This window comes from Arvicola amphibius, chromosome 5 (genome assembly GCF_903992535.2).
Source record: "Arvicola amphibius chromosome 5, mArvAmp1.2, whole genome shotgun sequence".
Lineage (NCBI taxonomy): Eukaryota > Metazoa > Chordata > Mammalia > Rodentia > Cricetidae > Arvicola > Arvicola amphibius.
The window spans coordinates 114730642-114744690 of record NC_052051.1 but is presented as its reverse complement, the minus strand read 5'-3'; the positions used below and the strand labels follow the sequence as shown (position 1 = coordinate 114744690).

Below are 14049 nucleotides of genomic sequence, written 5' to 3'. Positions count from 1 at the left end.
AAAGCAACAGCCTATAAGAAGCACTGCATAGTCTCAAAATTCTGCTCCTCCTCAGCTTACCTCTGTTTGCAGAGAGGCTTGCACGTTAATGAAAGCAATTAAATATATACGGCACACGTTTGTTATTGTAACAGAAGGCACAGCAGAAACCAAACCTTAGTCAGACATTTTCCGCAACAGGAAGCTACTCATTGATTTCAAGGACAGTATGGAAGTAGGTGGGGGAAGCCAGAATTGGGAGCCCGTCCAAAATTGTAAGAATCCGTGTCTGGGACTTCCTCAGGACTAGATCTCATTACCTGGCAGAATGCTAATGTTCACAGGTTGAACAGCTTTCTTGAATGATAGGGATCAGCTACCACCAACGTTGTGCCTACAAATCCTCTTTATTAGACACCACAGCATTCGTGACGTGTTGTTAATTACCAACAGAGACCATTTCAAAAGAACAAGCCTTTCACTTAGCCCCAGGGGACCTCTTGTAGCTGGGGACTTAATTCACCCCACCCCCACCCTCATTCAGACCTCTTAGCAGCCTGCCTACTACCTGGCCACAAGCTCAGAAACAGCACAATTGTACATCACAGGCCCCTGAAAGCTGTACTCTGACAGCAAACACACCAGAGAAAGACAAACTCAGAGATCTAAGTATGAGGTCTGTTAATTCATCCAAACCCTTGCCTAGATTACCAATAGCTACCACCCAAACCATCAGCAGACAGAAGTGTTCTTATCCCCATACATCGTCCCTGCCCCACCACCATCGTCTTGACTGTACGGAGGCCAGCAACCAACACTGAAATTTCATAGGGAGAGATCTGGCTATTCTGTGTTCTTATATAAAAAGAAACAAGACATACAAAACAGCAACAAAGCTGCTATGCCTCCTCCCATGGGGACAATGGTGGTTTGAATGAATCAGCCTGGTCCACAGAAGTGCTGATGTCAGAATCCACTATCAGTGAATCATCTATCCAGTTGTCTGGGGGTCTGGGGGTGGGGGTGGGGGTGGGGAGTTTCCACCATTGACTTATTCCTGTCCCTGGTTTCTTATGCCCATCAACAAGCCCGAAGACTTTATGCAGTCACTTGCCCCATCTGCATGGCCTTGGTGCTCGTTCCAGCATCTATCAATAGCTTCAAATATCATTATAGCTGTTTAACTGGTCTCTGACTCCAACCCTAATGTCTCCCATCCATTCCTCTTATGACTGTCAGAATAATTTCCAGAAAAAGAAAAATGCCGATGGCACCGTGTGTGTGTGTGTGTGTGTGTGTGTGTATGTGCACGCGCGTGTGTGGTGGTGGCTTTATTAGAGACCAGCCTTGAAGAGTCAGTTTTCATGCAAAGATTATTTTATATGGGATTAGAAAGTAAAGCAATTATCACCAACACTCTGATGACCCCCAGGTCATTCAGGATCTAGACCTACCACTTGCTTCACATGATTATCCCTGCACACTGCTTCATGCACACTTCACTGTTCAGCGGTAATGATCCACCTTGATCTCTTTGCATGGAATTTCCTAGAAAGTCCCTCCTTGGCCCCCATTTTCTATCTGACAGTTCAACCTTTAGCTCATCACTCAAGCCATGCCACCCACCTCTATAAAACCTTGTCTTCCCCAGGCTGATTAGGTGCTCCTTCCCCTTTGCAGGTCCATGTCCTGGAGCGTGTAAAGTGCATCACCTGCCTTCCTCCTGTTCTTCCTTTAGACAGGGTCTGTGCTGGCTGAGTTTTATGGCACTTGACACAAGCTAGAGTCCTCAGAGAGGAGGGAGCCTCAACTGAGAAAACGCCTCCATAAGTAAGGCTGTAGGCAAGCCTGCAGGGCATTTTCTTAGTGATTGATGGGGGAGGGCCCAGCCCATTGTAGGTGGGGCCATCCCTGGGCTGGCTGAGCAAACCGGTGGGAAGTAAGCCAGTAAGCAGCTCCCCTCCATGGCCTCTGCATCGGCTCCTGCCTCCAGGTTCTTGCTCTGCTTGAGTTCCTGTCTTGACTTCCATTGATGATGAACTGTGATGTGGAAACTTAATCTTTATCAACCCTTTCCTCCCCAAGTTGCTTTGGTCATGGTGTTTCATCCCAGCAGTAGTAACCCCGAGACAGGGCCTTACTATGACCTGCCTGATTGGCCTTGAACTCAGAGATCTGCTCTTCAACTGCTGCAAATACAGGCGCATATAACCATGCCCCCATCCATTGTCTTTTTTTTTTTTTTTGGATGCCTATTTCCTCTGGTATCATGTGTACCATAAGACGAGAGTGACTTTTCAACCTTTACAGTGTCTAGCACATGGAGATAATTATACACCATAAATATTCATGTTGTTATTACCTCAACAAATACGGCTTAAAGATTTACAAAGTAGGTATTATATTTATTTCCTTTAATTTTTTTTATTTTATTGCATTGATGTTTTGTTTGCATGTATGTCTGTGTGAGGGTGTCCGTTGAATCCCCTGCAACTGGAGTTACAGATAGTTGTGAGCTGCCAGGTGGGTGCTGAGAACTGAGCCTGGGTCCTCTGCAAGAGCAGCCATTGCTCTTAACCACCGAGTCATCTCTCCAGCCCCTGTATTTATTTCTTGATGCAGGACCCGAAGTTCAGATTGGAAAAGATATTATCTAAAGCTGAAAGGACAGTATATGTAGTATTGCATTGCATGATATTGCAAGTTCACACTAAAACAGTCTGCTTACTAGAATTGGAGCATCATAAAGCCCAATTCTACATATCCTTGATTTGATCTTTTTGTTTTTGTTTTTTCGAGACAGGGTTTTTCTTCTGTAGCTTTTTTTTGAGACTGTCCTGGAACTAGCTCTTGTAGCTCAGGTTGGCCTCGAACTCACAGAGATCCGCCTGCCTCTGCCTCCCGAGTGCTGGGATTAAAGGCGTGCGCCACCACCGCCCGGCTCTCGATTTGATCTTTTATGCCAGGTATGGGATTCTCCTACTTCTAGGTTTTTTTTCTGTTTGTTTGTTTGTTTGTTTGTTTGTTTGAGACAGGGTTTCACTATGTAGCTTTGCCTCTCCTGGAATTTATGATGCTCCACTAGGATGGCCTTGAACTTATAGAGCTCTACCTGCATCTGCCTTCCAAATGGTGAGATTAACCATGTCTGGCTCTTCTGCTGGGTTTTATTTTTAAGGATTCTGTTTATTTATGAGCGTATGTGTGCATGTCTGCATGAGTTAATATGCACCACATGCATGCAGGTGCCCAAGGCTATTAGAGGGCTTCAGATGCCTTGGAACTGTAGTTATGGGAACCTGTCAGTTGCATGGTATGTGTGCTGGGAGTGGAAACCCAAACCAGGTCCTCTGCAAAAGCAGTAAGTGCTCTTAACCACTGAGCCATCTCTTCAGCCCCTTTACTTCTAGGCTTCAAGAAATAGCTTTATTGAAATATAATTGAAATTCCTTGCAATTCACCTATTTAAAGAAAACAACTCGATGGCTTTTTATATATGCATCTACTAAATCGAGGAAACTATTACCATAGTTAAATTCCAAACTATATTTGTGCTGCCCCAAAGATCCCGTTCCTGTGATCCTAGTCCTCAGGAGGTAGAGACAGAGGATCAGTCTGGGCTACTTAGACAGACAGACAGACACAAATCCTAGATGCTAATGATTTAGGAGGGTTGTCTCTATAGATAACTGAAATACCCTAGTATGCCTTACATACAACTCTTCTAGAGTTGATCTATTTAATATCTTAAAATTTAAAGCCAGAAAGTAACATGATAGCATTTTTGTTTTTATTTAGGCTTGGTTCAATAAAGTTGGTTCTTGGCACCCAGTTCTGTGAACATAAGAATAACAGTTACCCTCTGCTTCAAACAATAAATGATGACTGCCGGGTTCTAGGGTAAATGTCTTCAACCACATGTCTGCACAGTGGAATCACCTGGGCCTCTCCCACACCCAGAAGCTGCGCTTTGCGGGATTTGAGATGTGCTCTGTGCATAGGAATTTTTGAAAGGCCCTTGGGTGAGTCTAAGGGTTACTCAAGTTTGAGAATATTGTAGTTGCTTCTAAGCTGACAGAAGAGCATCCTCTTCCATGTGGCCGTCACCCTTCCTCAGGCTTCCTATGTGCCCTTCTTTGTCAGCTTGGACTGTCTTCATATTTGCTCATTTCTGAAGTGAGCTCAAGCTTTTGGACAAAGAAGTACTAATAGTGGTAATAATAACTAATAACATTTAACCACCATGACAACCAGGCACATCCAGAATAGCTCCAACAAAGCCCATATTGTTTCCTCTTTGCATCTAAGAGACTTAGAAAGGAGACTGAATAGCACGTGGTCCAAGACTCAGTTGGTAGCTGAGATCCTTTTGTTTAACTTCCAAACCCAAGAATTGCCAGCAATAACTCGGTCATGGTGGCATATACCTTTGATCCCAGAACTCTGGAGGCAGAGACAGGAGAATCTCTGAGTCTGAGGCCACCCTGGTCTATAGAGTGAGTTCCAGGATGGCCAGGGCTACACAGAGAAACCCTGTCTTGAAAAACAAACAATACCTAAAAACAAATTGCCAGCAATAATGTACTTAGTTACCAGATATCAGTGACTCTCCTACAGTTGAGCATGTGTATAACCTGTCTCAATGAGAAGCCTTTGTATTCCCCAGCATTCCATCACACATGGATGGATACTTTACCTTTCTACGGAAAAGAATGTAGCTCCTTTTCCCAGTAGGTCCACACCTAACAAGACACAGTGCTGGAGAAAGATCAGGAACCTAGAGGCTTTTCCACTTGAAGTTCTTGTGGGCCATCTAGATTTATTTTCAAAATGAATTTTATTTTTGTAATTGAAATGGTTAGCTTTGGTACTATAGTTATTTTTGTCTTCATATTTTTATGTATTTTCCCATTTCCTACAATGCTCATTATTAATCAGTATTTGGTAGCATGCCCATTATTTCCAATAATATGCTTGAAACAAATTTAAAGGATGCCGAGAGCACTTTATAAATTATTTGAGAATGATTTACAAGATTGTGCAGGCTAATGAAGGTTATATTTTAAAAACCTACCATTAGTTTTAGAGGCAGGCAAATCTCACTGTGAGTTCCAGGCCAGCCTCAAACAAAGAAACAAGCTAACATCCCCCAACACCTTAGTTTTAATATAGAAGATGTTACAAACACTTAAAAGGTGGGCAGACAAGAAGGTGTTTCTACTGACACTCTTAGAGGTGTCCAGAAGTTCATTCCAAAGCAAACCAAGCTAAGCTCTGGGTGCTGAAATCAAGTGCCCTTAGCATGACTGGTTAGTTGTGGTGGGAAAAGATTGCTGAGGGTGTGAACTGAGTCCGTGAACGAGTCAAACAAGCATCCTCATCTTGACATAGGACCACAAGGCACAAAGCACACTCTGGCCAGCCACTTCCCCCTAAAGGCACTGCTCGATCTAAGAAGGACAGGCCAAAGTCTGGAAGCAACAACAACAACAACAACGACAACAACAAATTACTATCGTTCAAAACAACAGCAACAACAAAGCAGATCCATACCTCCCTGAACGTGGTGAAGGAATCAACAAGCTTTAACGCGTTTCAGAGATGACTTGCTAACTCTTACCTGTCCAGGGGGGGCGCTCTCTGCACCCAACACCTGCCTATAGAAGACCGGATCACAGCTTCGCAGAGTGTTCTGGCGGCTGGCCAGTGGGCTGGCGGCACCAGGTTTCTTCAGCAGCGGATCACTCCGGCGCGAGTCCGTGGTGAGGTACACCTGATGGTACAGGTGCGGCGGCAACAGGCCTCCTCGCACCGCGTCTGCGTGCAAGGAGGGCCCTGGTGTTCGGTACAGGGAGCTCACTGGGGCTCGGTATAGGTCTCTAGACCGCTTCCACTTGTAAACTTTGAATATGATTACTCCCAACACTGTGACTGCGAACCCCACAGAGACCAGGATTAGAGAAAGAAGTAGATAAAAGGTGAGATTTTTATTCTGTTCTCGGGGAGCAGAGCCAGAAGGGAACTCGGCCCGGGCTTCAGGAGACTCCTCAGTTACCGACACAGTCAGGGTGGCAGTGGTGGAGAGCAATGGTTCTCCATTGTCTGAGATCAAGACTGTGAGAATCTGCCTGGGTGAATCTGTGTCCTGGACTGGGCGAGCAGTGCTGATCTGACCCGTGTGAAGCCCCACGGCGAAAAGACTCTGGTTGGAGGCTCCCAAGAGGCTGTAGGAGAGCCAGGCATTGTGCCCTGCATCAGCGTCCCAACCTACCACCCTTGAGACCACGTGGCCCGCAGCTGTACCTCGAGGCAGCATCTCCACCGAACTCTGGCCAGGCCGGGGATACAGGACCTGGGGGGCGTTGTCATTGCGGTCAGTAACAAATATATTCACGCTAATGTTGGTGGCCAAGACGGGGGTACCTCCGTCGTTTACGTGGGCCGTCAGTTGGAACTCTCTCTGGCCCTCGTAGTCCAGGGGTACTAAGGTTGTCAAGACTCCATTGTCACGATTTATTGTGAAATAGCGACCCACGAGCCCAGTTTCCGCTCCTGGCTCCAAGAGAAAGAAGGAAAGGCGGGCATTGTGCGGGGCGTCGGGGTCCCAGACACTTAGGTTTAATATAGGAACTCCAGGGGGGTTATTTTCCTCAACATAAACATCGTAGGAAGATTGGGAAGACTGAGGAGGATTGTCGTTGATGTCGGACACTTGGACCCGCACCGTTGTAAGAGCTGAGAGAGAGGGAGTTCCCGAGTCCCGAGCTGTGATGCTGAGGTTGTATTCTGGCGTGGTCTCGCGATCCAGGGCTGCGCTGGTTTTTAAAGTGAAGTAATTCTTGAGGGAAGAAGTCAGGCTGAAGGGGAGACCTGGTGGAACCTCGCAGCTCACCAGCCCGTTCTCGCCAGCATCCAGATCGGTCACACTGAGCAAAGCGATGACAGTCCCCAGAGGGGCATCCTCAGGTACTGGACTGTACACGGAGGTGACTGTGATCTCCGGGGCATTGTCATTTACGTCTACAACCTCTACCAGTACTTTGCAATGTGCTCCTTCGGGATTGGCACCCTTGTCTTTTGCCTGGATGTAAATCTCATGGAGTTTGGTGTCTTCGAAGTCCAGGCGACCCTTGATTGTCAGCACCCCCGTTACAAGGTCTAAGGCGAATAGCTCCCTCACCCCAGCACGGTTGTGGCTGCCGAAGGAGTAAACGATTTCTCCGTTGAGGCCTTCATCCAGATCAGTTGCACGAACCTGGGCGACGCGCGTGCCGGGGGGTGCATCCTCCCGGACGCGCGCCCGATACAAAGACTGATTGAAGGCGGGCGCATTGTCATTCGCGTCCAGCACTGTGATACGAATTGGAAGGCTGGCGGAGCGAGCTGGGGTTCCTCCGTCCACCGCCGTCAGCACCAACTGGACATTTGGCTCCCGTTCCCAATCCAGGGCGCGCTCCAAGACCAGCTCCGCGTATTTTGTGCCGTCCTCTCGAGTCTGCACACGGAGCGCAAAGTATTCGTTGTGGCTCAGCTCATAGGTTTGTAAAGAGTTGCTTCCCACATCGGGATCGTGCGCGCTCTCGAGCGGAAAGCGCGTCCCCGGCGCCATGGCCTCGCTAATCTCCAATTTCATTTCCCTGGTGGGGAAAGAGGGATTGTTGTCGTTGATGTCCTGCACCACCACTTCCGCGCTGAATAGCTCCAGCGGGTTCTCCACCACCAACTCCAGAGTTACAGTGCAGGAGGGCAGCGTCCCACAAAGCTCCTCTCGGTCCAGACGGTCGTTGACGAACATTTCTCCAGTCTCCCAGTTCACCTCAAAGAACCTACGGCTAGCTCCGGACACCACCCGGAGTCTGCGGGCCGACAGGCTGCCGAGATCCAAACCAAGATCCGTGACCACGTTACCCACGGGGAAACCCTTCTCTCTCTCCTCCAGGATCTCATAGTGAATGATGGTGGAAGCCTTGGTCAAGGCAGCTAGCAGAAGCAAAACTCCCACCGTTCTCCCGGGGCTTACCAGTCCGCTGCTCCGGGCCTCTGCGACCATCTCACTCAAAAGCAGCTCCTCTGGGCGGGGTCCAGGTGGTCCCGGAGGTTTCGCAGAGAAACTTTCAGCGGGTTAGCGCTTGGGCGCTGGGCGCCGAGTCCGACATGGCTTTCTGGGCGCCGCTGATTTGTTCGCCCGCTGTTCAGTCTCTGTCTCATCCCGGGGCGCCGAAAGGGGACGGGCCCGGGCCAGATCTCCAGCGTCTTCATTGGCCGACAGCGGCACACAGAGTCCCAGCCAATAACTGCACGAAGAATGCGCTAGCGCCGGGTTCTTTGAGTAGGACACGCGCTCGCGCCAGGAACTTCACTTTCCTCTGGCTGCCTTCCAGAGTTTCCTGTCCAGCGCTCTGCCAGCGCCAGGGGAGCAAACCCAATCTTCGGGCGGATCTACCTCCCCTGTCCCCTCCCTCCGCCCAACCAGGCCCATTAAACACTTTAATCGCGTCTTTGATCACAAGAAAGGGAAACGATCCAAACCGAAAACGATACAGCATTGACTGGAAAAACGCCAGCAAATTGGGTCCGTTGGAGGGCAGAGGAAGCAGCCGGACCCTGCTTGGAAGAGGGAATGAGTATTTCTGGGGAGATTAATATCACTTTTATTGGCTCTGGGATGTGTGTAGTTTAGAGGTAGATTCTGCCTTGGCATGTATGTGGGGTTTCTTTCCAACCAACGGCCCCTCCCCATAAACCCACGGTTTTATCTTTCTCCAAAGGAGACTAGAATTCGTTACTTTCTCGGTGGAGCAAATCCACAAAACTATTATCTGTTTGGTTTAACTCTGTCCTGAAATTTTAAAAATATGATTAAGATTTTATTGCCTTTAAATTGGATGCCATCATAGTTTTCAAAGATGCTTTAAAGGAACAAAGAGCAATGTGAAATTTCCCTGCCTGTTTTTTTCCCCCAACCGTGTAATCTCAATTGGTTAGAACATGATCTCTAACACTCTCTCTTATGAGATTAATCGTTTTACTAAGTTTCCGAGTTCATGTTGTAAAGAAATCTCCCTCAGAGAGAGAAGGGAGGGAGGGGCAGGCCATAGGGTATCCAGGATCTCTCATAAGATGACTGAAATGATGGGGAGCAACATTCTATAAATTCTTCAGAGAAATACAAAGCTTTAGTCACAAAATGAAAAGTTCTACATTTGGGATTGTAGTTACCCAACAAAAACTAGCACTGGTTAGAATAAGGAATACAAGTTAGCTATGAAATGAAGGCAGAGCTTGGACAAGAAACTAACCTACAGGCTTCTGGAATCCTGTCCTGCTTATGAGCAAAGGAAAGTGCTTGGTACAAAATAACCCTCAATGATGGAAAGCATTCCATTAGGTGCTGGATCTGAAGCTTTGGTGCCCCAGACTCTTTCCACATAAATACCCTGTCTGAAGTGTAGCTAAGTCTTGATCTCAGGCAGTGAGGTAGCCAGAAAAGTTAGAAAGCATATGTAGGGTTTTTCTGATTAAATGAAAAGCCATGTCCTCGGCATTGACCCTACCATCCACAGTTTTAAAGTCAGATCAGCTGGCTCATGCTCGTAATCCTGAGTCAGGATGGTTGCCATGAGTTCCAGGCCAGTTTGAGCTATACAGTGAGGCTCTGCCCTTCCCTGCCCCACGCCAATGAAAACAAAACCAGTTTTAAATATTTGAGATGACAATTGGCTAGACCACCAAGAATTGTGATAGGCATTAGGAGATGGATACAATAGAATTTACAATAACTGTGATAGGCATTAGGATAGATACAGTGGAATTTCGAATAGCTACTTGCTATTCCAAATGTGAGGACCAGTGTCATAGGCAGGCACTGGGAGCTTGTCAGAAGGGAAGAATTTGCACTTAACCAAAATACCTGGCTGGTGTGAAGACACATTAAAGTTTGATAATAACTAAATTTGGTGGATTATTCAGAGGTGTTCCTATTAAAACTTTTTTTGGTCTGTTCACTATCACATGAATCATAATTTGGATTCTGAAAGCTTTTGAGGGGCAAGTATTAGGAGCTGAACCCAAGGTCTTATGTATGTAAGGCAAAGCAAGTGTTTATATCTGAGTTACACATTCCTGATCCCAGAAAACCAGATTTTAAAATGCACACTATTCTCCTATAGTAAGGCCTATAGTTCTAATACCTCTTTACAAAGCAGCAGACGTCTCCGAGATTCCTTCTCCACAGTGGCTGGATAAACTTCTCCAATATTCAGTGAGGTCATATTTCTCACAGCAGTGTTGTTTCTCTTGAAATACAATACCAGAGCCTTTGTGTAGAACCCACGTCCTCACCCCCCCCCCACTCTACTATCACTGCTTTCAGTGAGGTCCTTACCCCAGCAAGAGCCTCTGTGCTCCAGGGCCTCCACCCAGGCTGCTCTGCCCCCAGGAAAGCCTCTTCCCCCTTTCACCTTCGCTTGCTTACATTCCAAATCTTTTGTCTCAAAAAACAAAATGCCATCTAACCAACCAACCAACCAAACAAGTGGCCTGAGGGTGCAGCTCAGTTGGTAGGCTCTGGGTTTGATCCCCAGCAGCAGCAGCAACAGCAAGAACAAAAAGTTAGGCATGATATCATAAGCTTATAATCTTAGCTCTGGGAAAATGGAAATACAACAAAACAAGTTAAAAATTTCAGGTTTTTGGGTTAGAAAGATAGTTTAGCAGTTAAGAGCACTGTCCACTCTTCCGGAAGACCTGGGTTCAATTCCCAGCACCAACATGACAGCTCTGTAGCTCCAGTTCCAGTGGATTGAACACCCTCCCACAGACACACATGCAGGCAGAACATCAGTGTACATAAAATAAAAATAAATTATTAAAAAATGGTAGGTTTTATTTAGAAGCAGGATCCTTTGTTGGGGTACCTTACTTTTTCCATTGACCTTAACACAATTTAAGGCTTTATTTATTCATTTATTTATGTTTTTGTTTTGTTTTGTTTTTCAAGACAGGGTTTCTCTGTAGCTTTGGAGCCTGTCCTGGAACTAGCTCTTGTAGACCAGACTAGCCTCAAACAGAGATCCAACTGCTTCTGCCTCTCAAGTGCTGGGATTAAAGGTGTGCGCCACCACTGCCTGGCTAGGTTTTATTGATTTTTTGTTTTATTGATTTTTATAAGCTTATATTAATTTATAAAGTAAGGGGTTTCACTGTGTCATTCTATACATGCATGTGATGGACATTTCCCATGCTTCCTCTCTGTTACCATCATCTTCCCTTCCCCCTTCTCCTGTGCACCTCTCCAACACCCCCTTTTATTTTTATACCCTTTCCTCTCACTCCATCTCCAGATAGCACTTGTAAGAGAAAACATGTGAGACTTGTTTTTGTGAAGTTGTTTCCCCCTAAGCAGAAATAATAGCAAGAATTGATGAATGAGATTGCATTAAATTATTTTCTAAACATGCATACTTCTCCCATTCTAAATAAATGAAAAGGAAAAGAAGAGTCCACAGACAGGAACCAAACCACTTCTTGCTAAGGAAGAATGCTCTTGTACATTGTAAAGATTTGTCACTCATATTGGTTTAATAAAACACTGATTGGCCAGTAACAGGCAGGGCAACCAGACTAGGAGAATTCTGGGAAGAGGAAAGGCAGAGATACAGTCTCCAGCCAGATGCAGAGGAAGCAAGATGAGAATGCTTCACTGAGAAAAGGTACCAAGTCATGTGACTAAAGACAGATAAGAATTGAGGGGTAATTTAAGTTGTAATAGCTAGTTAGTAATAAGCCTGAGCAATAGGCCAAACAGTTTATAATTATTAACATAAGCCTCTGTGTGTTTCTTTGGGACTGAACAGCTGCGGGACCAGGTGGGACAGAAGCTTTTGTCTACAACTTCTGATGATGCCTTGTGTTCTCCCTGCACCCATCTAGTACAGTACTCACTCCATGTTGTGTGTGTGTGTGTGTGCATGTGTGCTCACATGTACATGTGCATGCTCATACTCATGATGAAGATTAAAATTATTAATTCATACATGCTAAGAACATACCACATTACCAAGCTATAACCAAGTTCTTCCCCCCTCTAGTTATTATTATTTGTGCGTTTGTATGCATGCATGCGTACATGTGCAGGTATGCGTATATGCATGTGTGTGTGTGTGTGTGTGTGTGTGTTGCTAGGAATCAAGCTCAGGGGTCTGTGGAAGGCAAGCACAGAAATAGTTTAGTAACCTGAGACTCTAGTTGGTTTGGGATATGCACATAATAATAATGTGCTTGGGAGCATACACCTGCACACATTATGCAAAACACCTCTCTCTGAATAATGTACCTCGCAGCCTGTACAATGTGCCTACCTTCCAACACAGGACTGCCACCTGCATCCAGCTACATGCATGCCCCATTTTGAACAATAGCATAAATTTTTCCTCTTCTTTGAACATCAGACTTAGTTGGATTCTCTTCAATTGTTCTCCACTTATATCAATGTTTGCGAATGGAAAGGCTGATTCCTCCTAGATGTGTGTGCAATAAGGTAACACTGTGTTCCTAAGTGAACTTTTGGGATACTCCCCATTTAACATCTCACCCCTATGCATGGCCAGGCAGGCACATGATTAAAATCAGATGCATCATGGGAAAGGACATACATAGTTATCTGTCAATCAAAATAGAGAGTCCATCCAAACTATGCCCCTTAGTAACCAGCTCCTTCTCTTAGGCCCTCCATAATAAGAAGCCCCAGGCAATAACCTGATGCCCTTGAGTACCTCCACCATGGTAGCCTGCTGTCAATCTTGTAATATATTATTTATAATCCGTACTATTCCTTTGCTTTTGAATAAAGTTTCCTGGCTACTTTGCAGTCTGTGTGAATTTTTATTTCGTTCTTGAATAAGAAGCTAAAAACCTGGGAACCCCCAGCCCAGCACGTGCCCACTGGTAACAACATCTTCATACTAGCTGGACCAGTGCTCCACTTCTAAGCCCACAATACCCGGCCCTAAATACTTTTGAAAATATTTGTTTACTTTTATTTTATGTGCAAGAATGTTTTTGCCTGCATTAAGTACACTGTGTGTGTTCTTCTGCCCTTAGAAGCCAGAAGACATTGGATTCTCTGAACTACAGTTACTGGATGATTGAGCTGCCATGTAGGTGCTAGGAATTGAACCCAGGTCCTCTGTGAGAACAGCAAGTGCCATCTCTACAGCCCCCTCAGATACTTTTAAATGTAACAACTTTCATGTTACTGTCATAGTGACTAGTTAAGAAACACCAAGGAACACACAACTCTATTGTGTGCAGTCATTTTCTCTAGGGACCTCCACTCACCATCCCCTGCCCTGCACCTTCCCGACATGCTGGAGACAGACACATCATCACAATTTTCTAGTCTCTATCTTTTATCATCTCTGTTTTATAATTCAAGACATCTTCTGATCCATGAAATATAGAAAAATAATGTTAAAACAGGAAGTGCAGGTATTATATAGTAAACAGTGTGACTTCAGTGTCAAAAAGACTCAGCTTCCAATTCTGAATATTACCTGCATAGTTACATCACCACGAAATCCTAGTTATTTTTATTTTTAGTCTGTTTTATTCTCTTTTTTTCTGTTGTTATTTTGTTTTTGTTTTTTGTTTTTTCAAGACAGGGCTTCTCTGGGTAACCACCCTGGCTGTCCTGGAACTCACTCTGTAGACCAGGTTGGCCTGGAAGTCACCTTCGGGGACTGGCTGTAGGGTGTTGAGCATGCTAGACAAGCACTCTACCACTGAGCCACAAAGCTTTTATTTTTAACTTCCCTTTCCTTTATCTGTAAACCAGAAATAATAATAGTGCCTGCTGGAATACCACAGGGACCTGAACCAACTTCAACTCTTTTCAGTAAACTTACATAGCTGCTTACATGGTATTTTAGCACTCACAGACAGCTCAAGGGTTTTAGTAAATTGATACATACATTCAACCAACATCCTGTTTTAAAATACTACCCTCACCCCCCAGATTTCCCCCTGTGGTTGTATACAGTCAGTCTTTGCTCCTAATCTTAACCTCCAGGA

General features: G+C 45.5%; 1 protein-coding gene across 11 annotated transcripts in view; it reads right to left on the bottom strand.

Moving 5' to 3' along the window:
* LOC119814114 (protocadherin gamma-A4) overlaps positions 1-14049 on the bottom strand; it is a 170993-nt gene that overhangs the window by 26280 nt on the left and 130664 nt on the right. The window contains exon 1 of one of the 11 annotated variants that reach the window (XM_038329449.1): positions 5600-8185. The exons of the other annotated variants lie outside the window; for them this stretch is intronic. Within the exon in view, the coding sequence (XP_038185377.1) occupies positions 5600-8029 (2430 nt within the window). The 5' untranslated portion in view covers positions 8030-8185. Of the gene's footprint in view, positions 1-5599; positions 8186-14049 lie in introns of those variants that run through there. 11 annotated transcript variants of the gene reach the window in all.